The following is a 17,441-nucleotide window of genomic DNA, read 5'->3' on the forward strand; positions in this document are numbered from 1 at the left end:
TCTTGAAGGTCTTTTCCGACCTAAATGATTCTATGATTCTATGAAGATACCAAGAAGGTGATAGCAATCCAGTTCCATAAAGCACATCAGGTGTGCTGAGCCATTTTTTGGCTGCCAGAGGATCTGACTTGTAGGAAAGGTGGGCTCAGGGTCCTCTTTGCTCCAGGTCCTCTGTGCTCCACTGTGGCCAGACACAAGACAGCTTCTGCCTAGAAGCAACACAGCTGTGTTAGAGTGGCATACAGTGTGTATGTGTAGAGCACTACATGAGCACAGCTGTGCGGCTTCCACACCAGGACTGTCTTCTGTCAGCTCAGCTGGGAGTATGGACAAAGAAGTTCAAATCTGTTTTTCTATATGTACCTCTAGACATTGTTTTATTTTTTTTGTAAATATAGCTAGATTCTTCCAAAGGATTGCACGGGTCAAAATCAGATGACAGAGCTCTTACAGAAATATAGAATAGTTAAAAAATGCTTTCTTTAAAAGCATTTTAAGCATTTAGGTGTGGATGCCCCATCCCTGGAAGTGTTCAAGGCCAGGTTGGATGGTGGTCTAGTGGAAGGTGTCCCTGCCCATGGCAGGGGGGGTAGAACTAGGTGATCTTTAAGGTCCCTTCCAACCCAAACCATTTTATGATTTTTATGATTTTTAGAAGGAATCAGCAATTAGGTTTTGCCCAACTCCAAATTATGTTTAGTAGGCACGTACACATAGTCTGAGATCTGACATAATCCTCAAAATAAATAATATGACAAATGGAAGCTGATGCTGGTTTTGTGTTGTTGTGTAATGGAGTTAGAATAATGACAGGACAATAATATAATAGAATTCTGCAAAGCCCTCACTCTACTTGACTTTAAGTGGAAGTAAAATCTTAGAAATGAGAGGACAATAAAATAATGCTTTGTAAAAAGGATAAAAGAATAATGTTACCTAAGTCTATTAGTGACATAACACACTATGAATGCACTTAAATTAATAGCATCTTTTACCAGTAGATATTTTTCAATTACTGGAATGCTGAAAAAATAAACAGAACAGTAATATAAAAATGAAAGGGATGTAGGAAACTAATTTGTTTAAAAATATGTATCTATATAGAGAGAGACATACCTATATATATATGAACACAAGCATGCTCAGGGATTAGAAACAGTTTGTATATTCTGTATAATTTAATCCTGTTAGGATGTATTTTAGTGCCCTCTCTCACTCTTTGAGGAAAGTTGCCTGCCACTTTGTATTTTGGCAAAGCTAAGTTGTGCAGCTTCTTTGTGCTGTTTTCCTTCCTGCACGGCATGTTGTTACAAAGAGGTCTTGCCATGACAAGGCGTTACTAACCAGGAGATCTTTCATGCAGTATGACTGTCTTAGGATATATGCTTGTTACGTGTAAAGCTTTTTTAACCTGTGGTGTATTCTTAAACCCTTCCTAGAGAACTAATCCAACACGTGTGAAATCAGGTGAGAGTTTGACTCACATAAAGGCAAGATCAACATATTACAGGAATAGTATCCAAATGTTTGTAAACCACTTGTTTTTTTCCCAGAACATCTGGTTTAGTGTATTTTTAGTGTGCAAAAGACCATCTTGGTGGTTGCTGCAGAGTGTTTCTCTATCATGTCTGGTAAATAGCTGGTCAAATTCGGGAGGCAGACAGGATGATAATGCTGACTGCTAGTTCTTTAGGTCTTTTTTATATTTTTAGCTTTTGATCTACAGAGGAGGGAGGGAATGGAAGTGTGTGTGAGGGTGGGAACCTTGCTGTGTGTTTTTAAACTTGGTTTAGCAATGGTCAAGCTTGACATAGCTTGCAAGACGTGGCCAGCAGACTGAATGCTCTTTAAAAACAGATAAATATAAAGTGTTTGGGAACTCCTGGCAAAAGCTCCTTGTAAATAGTCACTACAATTGATTTTGGACAATAATAAAGAGGCAAAAGTTAATTCGCTTCAGGATTTATAAGATCTGGAGGCATGCATACCATGAGTTTCTGCAGCTCCCAGCCAAGAATTTCATTTGAAATAATGGCTCACCCTGCTGAGCCACATCATGAGAACTTGCTGCAGATATCAAATGGCACAAGCTGCTTTTGAAGGGGGAGGACTGTTGAATTTTTGTAGCTAGGAATTTCTGAACGTACATGTGCAACTAAATAGGTTTATAATGTAGGCTTACCAGTTTTGTGATTTAGTCTGATCTAGGAGCGTGGTCTCCTGCATACAGAGTTGCTGCTACTGTTAAGGTTTCCTCCTGAATCTCGACTGGACTCCTACAGTATGCTGCTCTGTGGGATGGCTCTTTCAAGAGTCTCAATAAAGTCTGAACAGCTGAACAACCTGTAATGAGACACTTGATGGAGCTGCCCCACAGGGCTGTGTAAAGACCACAGCAGAGAGCGTGAAATTGTTAAAGACACCACAGGGGTGAAACCAGACAGTGAACTCAGTAGCAAGAGTGGTAAACCACTGTTGCTTGACCACACTTGCTGGTCAGGATGCTCCAGTAGGAGTTTACATATGTTGTGGAGTGCATTTTGCTGAACACTGGATCTGCTGAAGATGTAAGTGCCAGGTGCTTTTACTGGGTTTAATTGAATATTTCCTCCCTTAACTGGATATTCCTCATTCACCGAACCAGATGATTTGAATTTCTGAACAGGCTCTCAGAGGACTAGTAGGGACACTAGGTTCATCCCCTCCCCACCTCACAGTTTTTTTTCTTTCCAGTCCCTGGAAGGTGTCAAAGCTGCAAGTTAAATTTCTGTCATCAGCCACCTACCTGTGCCCTATCCTTTGTAAAAAAACACGTCTATTAATGTAACTTGTAAAAAGCAAAAGATGTCAGACATGCTACCCTTTTCTTCCACCCAGAAGCCTGAATTACTGTGCACCAGAGGCTATCCACATGCATTGCCTGGCCTTCAGTAGCCTGTAGTGCCAGCAAGCAAGCCCATAATACATAAGTTGTGCAAGGTTCTCAAGGCAAACAGCAATGTATGTCATTATAAGGTATCATCATAGTCTACCTTATTTTGGGGAGGGTACAGGAATCACATGGGGAAGGGTGAGTGTCAGGAAGTTGAGTTTTTGGTGGAAAGCTTGCCCTCTGCCCTGTTAGGAATAAAAACACATGCATAGGTAAATGCTGTAAAAATCATAAAGAAATCTTAGTTAGCTATAAAGATGGCAAACTGTAGCAGTTGTTCCAAAAGAGATGCTTTTTAATGTCCTCACTCTTTGGCATTTAGTAGGCTTCCAGGCATGGAAAGAAAGGAAATTTTAATTTAGAGAAGCCTCCTGCCCTTCTTAGCTAGGGATCAGCTGCCCAACATGAAATAATAATGCATTCAACTGTCCATCTTCTGGTAAGTAACCTTTATCATCATTGCATTCACCAGCACTAACAGCAAACAGTGAGTATGAAATGTTGTATGAATTCAGGGAAAACTGATAGGGTCTTTGTGACCTTAATGTGATTATATTTGTGCTAATGCATACAGTATAAAAGAAACCAGAACTCTCAATATGAAGGGTCCAATTCATAAAAAATGTATGTATCATTAATAAGGGATTTTTATGCACTGTACTTAGGGGGTGAAGAAAAGTAGAATGAGTCTATTTTGAATAAAGAACATACTTTTGCAATTATATCCTTTCACCTTTACTGCAGTAGCAATGCTTCTTTTCTCACATAAAAGTATCTGAAGTGGAAGAATATTGATATAGGCACCAATAAGAAAAAAACTTCACTTGGGGAAAAGAGAAAGAAGAAAAGATAAGATAATGAAAGAGGAGCAAAAATAAAGATGGGAAAAAAAGAAAATTTAAAGCAGTTGGGAGAGCTGGGTTTTTGTGTTATCTGTGATTTTTGTGCCTTGGTATGGTAGTTTGTTTGGTGGTAAATATAACTGGTGGTTGCCCAGGAGAAGTTCTCTGTAACATGAATCACTTTAATAACCTGATTTTCATTATAAACAGTCATGGAGTTTTAATGTTATCAGTCCTGATCCAGAAAGATGCAGGTGCGTAAATACAAGCCAAGCTCTGTGCATATGGGTAATGAGCACAGTGATTTCGGCTACCTTATGTGTCTTGTGGGAGAAGATCCTTTAGGAGAAAATATCCCCAGGGACCAAGCGAAGGCGAGGTTTTGTGCTCTGCTGGCAGAATGATTTCAAGCTCTGCAGTGATTTTGGTAGCTTTGCAGTAGCAACTGCGTGGCAGCTTCAGATAAGTATAAAACTGTGGGGGTTTGCTTACTTAAGTACTGAATGATACAGTCAGCAAAGCAAATCTGCTCTATTCAGTCTGCTGTCTAATTCAGTCCATTTTGTATGCAGGATTTTTAGCTTTTCTGTACAGGATATTGCATTGACATATATGTCAATATGGTAGATCAATATGGCATTTTCTTATCACACCACAAACATTTTCAAAGGTAAACTAGAAGCTTTTTGTACATAGGTAGGGGAAAATTAAGAGTGAGAGTTATGTAAGTTGAGACAATCTGACACTGTGGAAGATAAGCACAGTGCTTGTATGTTGTGCTAAAATGATCCAACAGTAAAATAATGATATTGACATTGCAACATTGTTAGGTTTCAGAGTTAACAGGAGGTGGTTGGTAATTCTGCACACACCCAGGTCTCTACTTACATGGTTTTCTTTGTGAGGCTGAAATTGCTGCCAAAAAATTAAAAGTTTAGAATCTGAAGTCGAGCTCAGCAGGAAAAGGTGAACTGCTTAATGATCTGTGGGATAACCTGATACTTTTTTTTAGCTTTATACTATCCACATGAGTGAATTGTATGCCACACCTTGGTCATGGACTGGAAGAAGACAACTGTCTGACTACTAAAATTAAATATTAGAAGTCCAAGGTTAAATTCATAACTTTCAGTGGATGATTCATTATTATAACTTAATTTCTGAGCTTGATTTTCTTTGCTGAGGTAATGGGAATATCTCCTCTGATAACCGTAGGATAATACCAATGTAAAACGGATTCAGCATAAAATCTCAATTTTCTCTCCTGCAAGTATTGTCAAATTTAGATGTGTTTGTGAAATTCTGTGTAGCAATCTGATTACTAAGGTTTTATGATGAGGTGATTTGGAAAGGCTTCCTACCTACGTGTCCACTCTCTGAGGCAGCAGGAAAATGAAAATAGCAAAATTAAAAGCCACAATATGATGCTTCGTGGCAGAATGAGGATTGTTTGGAGGGAATGTTATGTTTTTTCATTATTAGCTGCATCTTTTTCTTTCAGCTATTAAATTTTGTTCAGCAAGATTGCTCCTGGTATAATTGCTGACAATTAAGGGTTCATTTAATGAAGAGCTGAGTTACTTTAATTGGAGATGATGGACTTTCACACACCATACCTGGTAATTTGAATATTATCAGTCGGTCTGTTTGATTTCTTTTAAAAAGTTATCTTTTTTTCTCCTGATAATATGGCTTATGATCTAAGTGCAGCTATATTACATGCTCAGACTGTGAGTTTATTATTTTTAAAAATGTAAGACTATTTTTTCTCACAGGTAGTATTTTCCCTTTAATGATTTCATTCTTAAAGCTGTATCTTTAATGTGGGTTAGCTCAATGAGTAAGAAAAGTCTACTTTTGATTTCCTGTTGTTACAGTTACTGAGAGATAAATACAAGTAATTTAATGTCACATTGTGGAACTGTATCTAAGGATTTTAATATGAACTGTTGCTTGAAATGCTGCGTTCTTTTATAAATGTTGATTCCTTTAAAAATATTTGTTTAAATGGGTATCTCAGAAGGATTTATGGGTTTTTTGATTACTGAAAATCTGGCATTATTAAATTTGATCCTGCTTGTTTTTCAAAGCATTGAGTACTAAAGAGAGCTGGCCTAGCATCCCCCCGGTTCTCATACAAATGTGAGACACACTGAATTCATTCTTGAAGACCGTGAGAAGGTTATCTGTGTCCAGATCATCTGCTGAGGCTAGTCCTGTGTTGTGGTTTGAGTATTAGCTTTGAGCGAGCTTTGGTTCAGAGTTTGAGAGGAGACGCCAGTGTGCATTGTGCCTTTGAGCAGGCACAAGCACACGCATCTGCAGATGAACCAGGAGGTCCAGGACAGAGCTGGATGTATGTCTTTAATGCACCTCATCATATATCCTGTAATGTTCTTCAGTATAGTCACGTTTGCCAGTCAGCTGCAGGTTCCCTACAAGCATGAGACATCATGTGAGACAAGGGCCGCTGGGATGGGCAGTGCATCCGAGCGCGGGGTGCCGAGGAGCACGTGCAGGTTCACCTTGCCAGAGCTGCTGGTAGCCCTAGAGCAGCCAAGGAGTCACAGAGCAGTTCTGTGTTTTGACCCCTGCTTTCCTGAGCAGTGTAACTGCAGCTGAGGAGATCTAGGTGCCTAAATGGTGCCGATTTGAGAATCCAGATCCGAGTCACTCTGTCCATTAGTTGCTCATCTGTAAAGTGGGGATTAGAGCATTCTCTCCTTTGCAGGGCACTGGGAGATAAAGACATTTAGAACTGAATTACCTGTTGTTTTGCTGTAGATGTGTAGGAAACAAAAAGGAAGCAAACTGTGGAAAGCCTGGTTGTAACTAGTGCATTTACAGTTGGAATTTTGTATGACGCTTGGAGGCCTTGAGATGTGGATTTTTTTTATTTCTTTCTGATGTTTCTCTTGTGGTTTTCTCATTCTTAAACCAGGTATTGTTCAGCAAGTTTTTTTGCTTGATTTGGGGGATTATTTTTTTTCTTTTTCATAAGGGGAGAAGATGGTTGCCTTTGTCTTACTTAGCTTTATTTTAAATAATATTTTATTTTAAGAGGTTATTTTACAATGTTTAGAGTGCACTTCAATTTTTTATTGTGTCATGCCCTTCTAGCCCCTTGGTGGGATGAGAGGTGAGTGTATGTATTATATAATTTATAATTAATTTATGACGAATCACATATGATGAATGCTGCTTATTAAATATTAAATCCTTGTCTACAGTCATGACTGTACCATGGCAGCAGCACTACTGTCTGTTCATATGGTACTACTGAGCAAACTCATTGACTTAAGCTGTGATGGCAGCGCTCGGTTATAAGAGAAGTCTTGGCTCCCTGCCTAAGCAAACGGTGTTAAGGAGAATTATTTCTCTTTCCAGAGTATGTGCCCTGTTACTGCCTTCTCCCTGCCCCTTGTGCATGGGCAATTGGAGGTATAATGAGTACAATCTCTCCAAAGCATAGTTGAGAACAGAGGAGGTGCTTTGGTAGCCCCCCAGCTCCATAGGGACTGCTGTGAGTCCTGGCTCCTTGCCACCATACCCCTCGCTGATAGAAGGCTGGGCAGTGCTGGAGGATAGCCTAACAGGAGGTAACAGCCTGCATCAGGACAGGTGGAAAATCTAGGCTAGATTTTGACAGGCCATTTTTATTAGTGAGGACTGGAATTTGGACAGGGGAATAATTTACCTGCAGAGGTCATTCCAGCATGGGGAATTAATGAACTCCCAAATAAAGGCACTAAAACAGAGGGGAAAAACAATGCAGGGGATTGTGGACTGCCAGTTTGGGGCAATGGTCTTACTGAAGGTATTTTTCCAAATTAGTAGCAAAGAGTCTGTGAATCAGAAGTAGAAGCTGTGACACAGAGCTCTCATGACTCCTCAGATCCTCTGAAATCCGTGGAATCCACCCGGTCAACATTATAAGGCAGAAAAAGAAAAGTAGCCTTCTACCAGTGTTTTGTGCTCGGCTTTGCCTTCTTGGGAGCTTTGACCTATGTGTCTGTCATAGTTTAACCCCAGCCAGCAACTAAGCACCACACAGCTGCTCACTCACTTCCCCCCCACCAAGTGGGATGGGGGAGAGAATTGGAAGGAAGAAGATAAAACTCATGGGTTGAGATAAGAACAGTTTGATAGAACAGAAAGGAAGAAAATAATAATGATAATAATAATACTAAAATGACAATAATAGTAGAAGAATTGGAATATACAAAACAAGTGATGCACGTTGCAATTGCTCACCACTCATCAACCAATGCCAGTTTGTTCCTGAGCAGCAATCCCCCCCCCCAGGCCAACTCCCCCCAATTTATATACTGGCCATGATGTCACATGGTATGGAATACCCCTTTGGCCAGTTTGGGTCAGCTGCCCTGGCTGTGTCCCCTCCCAACTTCTTGTGCCCCTCCAGCCTTCTTGCTGGCCGGGCATGAGTAGATGAAAAATCCTTGACTTAGTCTAAACACTACTTGGCAACAACTGAAAACATCAGTGTGTTATCAACATTATTCTCATACTGAACCCAAAACACAGCACTATACCAGCTCCTAGAAAGAAAATTAACTCTATCCCAGATGAAACCAGGAGAGCATCTTGCTGAAGATAGTGTACAGCAAGGAACAAATGCTGTCGCTGTGTGTGATGCAACAGAACTTAACCCTGAAATCCTCGCTTCGCTCTATTTACTGCCAGCCTAGCAGGCAGATTTTCCTGCATGTTTTGAAAAAAATCTTGACTCTTGATTGGCTGTTATAGCAGGTAGGTAAGAATGAGCCTGAGAGGAAATGTGAGATTTTCAGCACGCATGATTTCATACAGGGTGGCCATGTAAGACCCCATTCATGCATGTGAAAGTGTGTGCTTGTTGCTGAGATGCCTGCATGGTATGGAAAGTGGGCTAGAAGCAGCAGGCAGAGCATTGGAGGACTTAAATAAAAAGATACATCATCTGTGATGAGTGACCAGTATGAAAGGAATGTAATCCAAAGTGATTCCAATTAGTGCAATGCAAAAGGAAAGGAGTGTAATTAATTTTGGCTTTATTTTATCGTCCTGTGTAACCCACTTGTACTACATATAGCTTGTGAGATGAAATATGGCAAAATCCTTAGGGTACAGATAACAGAAAACAATGGTTCTTAGGATAGCTGCACCATGGAAAAAAAATACTAAAGCACAGGCATATTTCTTCAGAACTTCTTGTTTCCTGAGAGCTCAAGCTATAGTAATTGCAATAAAATCTAATTCTAGTGAATATTTTACTCCAGTTTTGTTCTTCTCCCAAAGCTTTCATAGGACAATTTAATGACATGACAGATTATAAGGAGCTTGTTTTAATATTAATTAAATCACACACAAAGACAACATTCTCAGCCCTTAAAATTACATAAACAAAATTGGCTTATAAGATTTGATCTTAATGGGGAGTGATATATTCATTGGTATTGAGCCTTTGATCTAATATCATTTTATACATACAGCTGTGATGAGAAGATTAAAAAAACCACCTTAACAATATGTGGAAATTACCAAAGGTAAAAATGTGTTCAGTAACATAGCACTTTATTTTCTAGAAGAGGAACCTATACTGAGGAAAACCTCTCTTTGGTCTTAGGGATGGCAGCAGCACTAGGATTGTAATGCATTTGAAAGAAACAGTTTTCACTGAATCTTGCATATCTAGTTACATTTCTTTCTTTTCAAGTAACTCAGATGAGTAAATTGCACATAAAAAATTTAGTGACTGGGTCTCTTTTTGCATGTTATTAGACAATTGTTGCAGTCCTTACCGATTATAGTAGGTCAGCTTATTATTAAATGACAGTGGTCATTAAAATGCCAAACATATTTTCATAGAATTCACTTTATAAAATGTCAGCAAGTCTGTATGTTTTTATTAGTTCCAAATCAGATATTTCAATATACCATTCGTAAGTATTCCCAAAGCAGTGTCCATTTCTGACTTTTTGAGACCACACAAAAATATTACAGATTAATCAGATTTTCAGGTTTCTGCATAACTCTGCACATTTATTGTTTAATCTTATTCTAAAATGCTGTTATGATTGACACCCTGCTGTAGAGATAGAGGTCAATTGAATAATATGTAGCAGTCAATTTTATTTGTACCTTAATGTGCTGAAGGTTTTTTGGGGGTGGGGGGGTGTGTGGTTTTTTTCCACATTTCCATTATTTATAAGTCTGTCCCCTTGGAGAATATATAGAAGAATTTGTTTTAAATGAGCTGATAATACCCTCTTTAAAATTTGTAAGTATAACAGAAATCGTATCCTTTTTCCTTACCATTCCAGGGTGTGCCAATAAACTGGTTCTGAATTATCTTGCACTTGCTATTCATAGGACAAACATTTGAAAAGAGCATCTTGTTAAGGTTTACTTAAGATGAAATTTCAACTGCTCATCAGAAAAAATTAACAGAACAGGAGCTATCATACCAACCAGGAAACCTGATGCTGTTGCCAGGGTTTTCCTTTTAAGAGACCACAGTACTCTTGCAGCTACTTTTGATACTTGCTGTCATTCTTCAGCTTCAAAGATAAATGTGGGCCTGATCGTGCCATCAGGGCTGAAAAACTGTGAATCGATGCAAGTCCTTTACCCGGAGGAAATGGAGGATTGGGACATAGTTTTGAAAACATCTTGGTACTTTCTTACAACTGATAGGATGTTTTTCTTTCTCTTTTTCCTTTTCAAATCTGTATTGCTGACTTCAGCGAAATCCTGTAGGGCTGGACTGTGTTCGGTACTTAGCAAGTCATTAGTGCCCAGCATATAGTTCGATTGTTGGATATTAATCATCTCAATAAATGCTGGAAATCCTTGGTTTCACAGAATTTTGCTTAGTCCCCACATGCAAGTTAGAAAACAAGCTGTCATTTGGAAGCATACCTGTTTTCAGTTTTCATGGTGCCTTTCTATTGTGCATAGTATAGCCTTTGCTGCTTCAGTAACTGACAAAAAAAAAATACTTTGTTAAGATACAAAGTAGATGTGACTTGATTGGTTTTTAGATAATTTTTGCTTTCAGAAATTAGAATGGCTGATGCTCACCTAAGCGTAAAAAACGCAGTTCCCACACACACGTAGTGCTCATGTACTGTATGTAAATTGATGTATAATGCAACCCACATTAGCTGGGTTGATGATAGCTTCAGTTTCACTGCTGTCAGATTTTAGTAGCTCCTTGAATGAGTCTGCTGGTCTGAATGAATGTTAGCATAATTTATGCAGCTGATAAGTGATTTGAGTGCTTGAGTTATTGATAAAGCACTTTAACATATCATTTTCAGCTTGATGTTATGTGACATCAGAGTAGAAGGTAATGTGGCAGTCCCCAGGCTTGATATTAAAGTCAATCTGCTCTGTGGATTTCAGAGGCCAGAGGAAACACAGTGCTGCCTGACACAAGTCCAGCAGACCAGCACCAACCTTGTCAGTCCCATCCCGCATTCCCTGTTGGGCCTCAGGTCAGTATCTTTTCTTTTGAATAATCGAGATGTGCAATTTGATGAAAAGTAAATAACTGTGATTGATCATCTTTGATCTGTGTAATGTAGAAAATGTGATTCTGGCTGCATTTAGTGTTACAAAAAAGGAGCATGTGTGTATCATGTATGTTTTAAAAGTTATTTGTTTGGAAAGATTAGCTTTTTGTATGTTTTTCTAAAATAAAACCTAAGTAGTTTTATATATTTAGGAGTTTAAATTATTTGAATTTCTTATATAAGTTACTTTTTAAATACATGTCATAATTTAACATTAAAAAGCTTGTGCAATTTTAATGCAACCTTATTGGCTCTGACAGTTTTGCCTGTCACACACAGCTCCTGCATTAGTAAAGGCATTTCATTATCTTTTATGCCAGGTATCTGTTTTCTTTAGAGCAAAATGTAGGCATAATAGTATGGCATTCAAATGTATAACGTTTTGAAAGATTTCCCATATGATGTCACAATTTTATCCAAGTTTAACCATACACTAAGAAGATATTCAATGTTCTTCCACTTCTCAGGACAGTCTTGGTCCACATAGCTTCTCGTAATTGTTACTATAGTGTCTTCTGCTTTTACCAATCAGTATACAACTGGGAAAATTTGGGAAATGTTGGCATTTAGGTACTTGTAGGCTGACTTGAGTTAGGCCGTCTTCTGTTCATAAATTATCTTCAGTGCATGTGTAATGAATTTTCCAGTCTAGATTCAACTGGGATTGCTACCATGCTACATGACTTGAAGGCTTACAGCTTCAGCCTGTCAAGTTTGTCAAAACTTTCTGTGTTGGTGAAAATGTATGCTTTAAGATATTGGAAGCAGCGTCTGTCTATAAAGGACCAACGAAAGGATCCCAAGCCAGAAGAGTTTTAAGTGTGTAATACTGAGTTATGCACAGTAAAATAGCCTTGCTTTCTGTGTTTTGTTACAGCCATTACTGACAGCCCAACAGTTAGCCTCAGCAGTAGCAGGGGTGATGCCAGGAGGCACTCCAGCCCTGAATCAGCCGATCCTTATTCCTTTCAACATGGCTGGGCAGCTGGGGGGCCAACAAGGACTTGTCCTAACTCTACCTACAGCAAATCTCACCAACATCCAAGGGCTGGTAGCAGCAGCTGCAGCAGGAGGCATCATGACTTTGCCATTGCAAAATCTACAAGGTAAGTCAAGTTTATAATTTTTCTAATAGGTTCTTTTGCTTGTTTGTTTCACTTTATATCTCTCTTTTAAACTGAGTGATCTCTTTTTCCAATGAAGTGTTGCTTTTGATGTGTCTTGAAAGTTAATACTTGGATTGTTTTTGAATACTTGAGAGATACTTAAGGGATATTTGTATTTTTATAAAAACAGATTGGAGGTTGGGTCTTAGATTCTGTGGGTCAGTAACATAAAGTACTTGAATGATTCATTAGGCCTTTCTGTCAACAGTGATCAATGGTTTTGCTACTCACAGTTCACTTCAAAATTTCAAATGGCAGCATGAAGACAAGTATTCTGTTTCACCACTGCTGATTAGGGTAGCTGAATGAATAGGGGCAGCTAAAAACATAGTATTGCATGAAAATAACTTTTTAAAAAATCATTTCATTATAAAATCAGAGTTTTCTCAGCTGCCATCAGTGCCCCAGAGCGCATTCTTGTTCTTGTTGTAGGAGGTCTGCTTTATCAATAAGGTTCTGCCATTCTCATCCAAGCTGTTGAGTGAGTTACATGACTCCAAAGTCGCAAGCAAAAAGTTCATCTCTCTGTCCTCCCTATTATCTGAGCTGTACCATGTTTGCAACAGTTCAACCCTAAGATACCTGCTGCATTCTCCCTGTGGTCTAAAATCAGACTGAAAAGCAGTTCTGTAAGATCCCTGTTCTTTCCTAGTATTCTCTGCAGTTCAGTGTGTCTAACGCTGTTAGAAACAGTACTCAATCCAAACACATATAATATAAAATACAGATGTATTTATTTACTACTCTTAATTATGTTAATTGCTTCTCAGAAGGCAGTTGCTCCTGAACAGAACTGAACCAAGTGTAGCAAGAGAAGTATTAGCCAATATCTTACAATAGAATTGTACAGCTTTAGTGGAAAAGGATTGTAAGGAAGTGATTGTCCAGTGTGAAAATGATAAAGTTGTGAGCAGGAATATCAAAATAAAGCTTTAGATCTTTCAAATTACTTTATTTATTTTTATTTATTGCTGATGTAAATGGTAGGGAAAGTTTTTCTCAAATGGAATGGTAATTTTTAAAATTAATACTCTACACTGCATGCTAAGTACTTTTTAGTTATTAAACTCTGGTGGCTGCTCATTACCAGATGAATTGTTTGAAGCACCAAGTCCTACAGGTTGTGAAACAGAGAAAAGAAAGAGACAGCTCGTGTGTTGAACAAACTCCTTTACAAACCGCACACATAGTACTCTCACCTGTTGGAGCAGCTACTTGCCTTTACCTTGTGCATGTTTTAAAGTTTAATGTCAACAGACCTCTCTTATCATAGTTGTAAATGGTTTTCACTTTAATGTTTAAAATAATGTCTGTCTCATACCATTAAGCTGCACCGAAGAACCTGTCATTCATAAATCATAGATGAAAAGGACACACTAATGCACAAATTTTGCTTGTTTAAAATTTGAGAGTGCATGTAAAGTAGGGAACTGGAGATTAAAAAAATAATGCGGGAACAGGAGCGGGTAAAAGCAGATATAACAAAGTGAAGGGGAAGTGGCTTTTTAGCGTAGGTGGATGATGAAATCTTAATGAAGAAACAAGCATTATAAAAATGTATCCTTCCACTCTGGAGTGCTCCAGGTTATAGTTGCTGGGTATGTAGTATTATAAATAAACATAAGCTCGTGCATTTCTTACGTCATTTATTCACCCTGTGTTGCAAAGCTGGAGGGTAAGGATTAAGCCAGGCAACCTTTGCTCTTTAGTTTAGCCATGGGTGTCTAATTGCTAGCTAAAAGGTGTAACTCTGCTGCCAAATAACTTTTGCAAGCAATGACCTTACTGGATGGAAAGGTTTCCTCGATAATTTTTACTGGTAGATAGAAGCATGGGATCAAATAGGGACTTGCTGGAGCATCAGGTGCAGTTCCTTGTCTATAGATGCAATCACACCTTCCATAAAGTAGCTGAAAGGAACAGAACCCATGAATTCACTTAGTTGCATTGCTGTTTGTTGTCCTCTGTACCCTTGCTTCCCGATCCTCTAAGCAAGTGCCACTGCCCTCGTTGTTTGGAAGTGAAACTGATACAAAAGGAAATGAAGTAACTTGGTCAAGATAGCTCTTAAGAGCCCTGAATCACAGTTGTAAGCTTTTGTTTCTTCCTTTATAGCCCACTACACAATGTGTGCGTGAATGTAGGTAGGAGTCAGGTGAGAGTGCTGTGTTTCTAGAGAACATATTTAGCTGTGTGATATCATCAGTTCCATTGAACCTGATTGCCTTCTGGTCCCTGTTTTTTGTGGTTATTTGAAAGATAATCACAGAATGTGTGTTCTGTTCTGTAGCCAGCAGTTTTATAGGTATACTCATAGAAGCCTATGCTTCAACACAGTTTTGGTAATTTCTGCCCTTTGGGTGAAATCAGACCATATTCATCAACTTCCATCTCTCTTAAGTCTCACTGTGGCATGGTCAACCTAGACGACTGGGGCACATGTTTTCATGCTGTTCTCTAACCTGTCTCACTACTCCTGATGTTGTCACGTCTGCTGTCCCTGCATTTCCAGTGCAGTCACGCATAGATGTCCACAGCTTCCGTGAGCTGGGTCTTCTGTCTTCTTTTTCTTCTCTCATCGGTGAACTTCCAAACCTCTTCATCACAAACTACCCCAGCTAGGTAACTCAAAAGGCACTCTGAAGACTTTTTGAATAATGTATGAATTCAGAAAAGTTCTGATCTAACAGAGTACTTGGATTCATACTAAATTTTGATCAAGGGAGTAATCCCACTACATTTTGTGTGATCCACATATACGTTTAGCTGACTTTCTTCTTGGGGACTTTTGGGTCTGGTTCAGGGTGATAAGTATGAGACCTCAGGGTGGCTGGATAAAACAACGAAAAGCCTTGCTTGTGGAAAGAGAAAAGAGCATTCAGTGATAGGAATCATAGAGGAGAGAAGTTCAGTATTTAAAATGAGAAAACAAGAGTTTCTTTAAAAATTCAAGACATTGGTAAAAATGGAGCGATTAATGCTATGGAAATTACGCACAAAGTATAACTTATTCAGTGAAATTACTTATTCTTCAGTTGTCAGTTACTTATAAATAAGATATTTTTTCCCCCAAAATGTATTCGTGCTAAATTGTTCAGTTTCTATATGGGCTGATCCACCACTAAGTCCATAGGATTTCGGTTGGTGTAAGTGGAAAGAGGTTTAGACTAAGCCTCTTTCAAAACTTATTTTTTTGATACATACTTGATTATTTTCTGTTCATTACACTGTGTCATTTGCCATACACACTGCTATACCATATCTGTTCCCTGAGCAAATAAGTCAAATGTGTGTGAACAGAAGGAAGGGAGGTGAATGTGTAAATTCTTGCTGTGAAACTTACAAAAATATGTTTTCCCTGGCTTCTATTAAGGAAATTTCATATGCACGAGGAATATGCAAAGAATACAATTTACTGAGATGCCAGAGGGCAGAATAGAGCCATCTGCTTTAGCGTAAACAGAAGTCCCTGAACATAACACGTATTTACCTATGGAACTTTGGCTTTCCACCAACAGTTCTTTAAAGAAAACAATAAAATCAACAACCATAACTTTTTACTGTAACCTGCTAAAAGCATTGAAGGATAATTTAAAGACCATCCAAGAAAGCTGTTGTCCCGAGAAATTTATACACCTGTTTTCCCCTCACCATTTCTTAGACTTACAGCTGGAACATAGTCATGCTTTCCCAACCCGCAAAAATTTTGGAGGTGTCACAATAGCAATGGTGAGGTTGTGAGAAGGGAAAGAGTGAGGCAGGTACCCTATAAGATAATGTGTTTCCTGTCTGTTGCTTTTAGTCCATTGCTTCTTGGCCTGTCTTTACTGACTTGATGCAGAAAACACTGCCAGCTTTACTCTTATCATCCAAACTGGTGTTCATCAATATTCAACTTTCCATCTTTGGGAAACTTTTCTCTGGGCTGAACAGTTTCAGTTTCTGCATCTCCTTTGCCAGGTCAGATTTCTTTCGTTTTTGGGGAAGTGTGTTCTTTTTTAAAAAATTTTAGTTATTCTTTTCAAGAGTCTCTCCAAGGGACTAGTCGTTGCTTAATCTTGGAGTATTCTGTAATGCCTGGGAGCTGATATTCATGGAAGGACATTCCCTCCTTAAGCCCATCTGATTTTTATGTCTCACTGTAGTATTTCTGTATATCTGAACAGAAAGATACCTTTTTGGGGGCTGAGTTTGTTCTGTCTTGTTTTCTTAATATAGTTTTTAACCCTGTTGATTTCATGTTGAAATAACTGAGAAATGTGAAGGTATTCCAGTTGTGGACCATGAATAACAGTTTGGGATTCTCTCTGCAAAGGGTTGGCCCAAATATATTACATCACGTAACAATGGCACAACAGTGTTTGAGATATCTCCACTGATACGGAGCTTGAATGACACTTGAAACTTGAAAGAAATCAACAAGTTGGAGATTCTAGCCTCATGGCACTGAAACTTTGTGTATTTTATTTCCACTACACATTGTACTGTTCCTAAAGTGGATGTCAGTAATTTATTTCCAAGTCAGAGTTTCTCAATCTTGAGTTCTGAAAGAAATGAGAACAAACTATCTCCCCAAATCATTAGTGAGAGGCTTCAGTGCTGAAAGGAAGCCTTGCATGGCTGAAAATGTGAAATCATTAAATTACATTATTTAAACAGCGGCAGGTCATATTTTAGCTGCAATACAATGGAAGGGGAAATGTATTAAACATCTTGAGAGCTAGGAGACAGCCATTAAAATGCAGTCATATGGGTAACAATACACATAAAGGATGGTAAAAAAAAAAATTTATTTTTTTTTATGTGGAGATCAGTCAAAATGAATGTTAGGTAAAGACAATAGTAACAAAAAGGAAAAAAAAAATATTGTTTACATTTATTAGATCTTGTTTCATCTGAACATAGATTTGTATCATTAATTGTG

At 38.5% G+C, this 17,441-nt stretch overlaps 1 protein-coding gene across 4 annotated transcripts in view; it reads left to right on the top strand.

Annotated features, from left to right (window-relative positions):
* POU6F2 (POU class 6 homeobox 2) overlaps positions 1–17,441 on the top strand; it is a 318,413-nt gene that overhangs the window by 126,351 nt on the left and 174,621 nt on the right. For all 4 annotated transcript variants that reach the window (XM_049816960.1, XM_049816963.1, XM_049816961.1 and 1 more), the window contains exons 3-4: positions 11,182–11,273; positions 12,229–12,457. In XM_049816960.1, coding sequence (XP_049672917.1) covers positions 11,182–11,273; positions 12,229–12,457 — 321 coding nt within the window. The remainder of the gene's footprint in view (positions 1–11,181; positions 11,274–12,228; positions 12,458–17,441) is intronic.

This window comes from Accipiter gentilis, chromosome 14 (genome assembly GCF_929443795.1).
Source record: "Accipiter gentilis chromosome 14, bAccGen1.1, whole genome shotgun sequence".
NCBI classification, from domain to species: Eukaryota; Metazoa; Chordata; class Aves; order Accipitriformes; family Accipitridae; genus Astur; species Astur gentilis.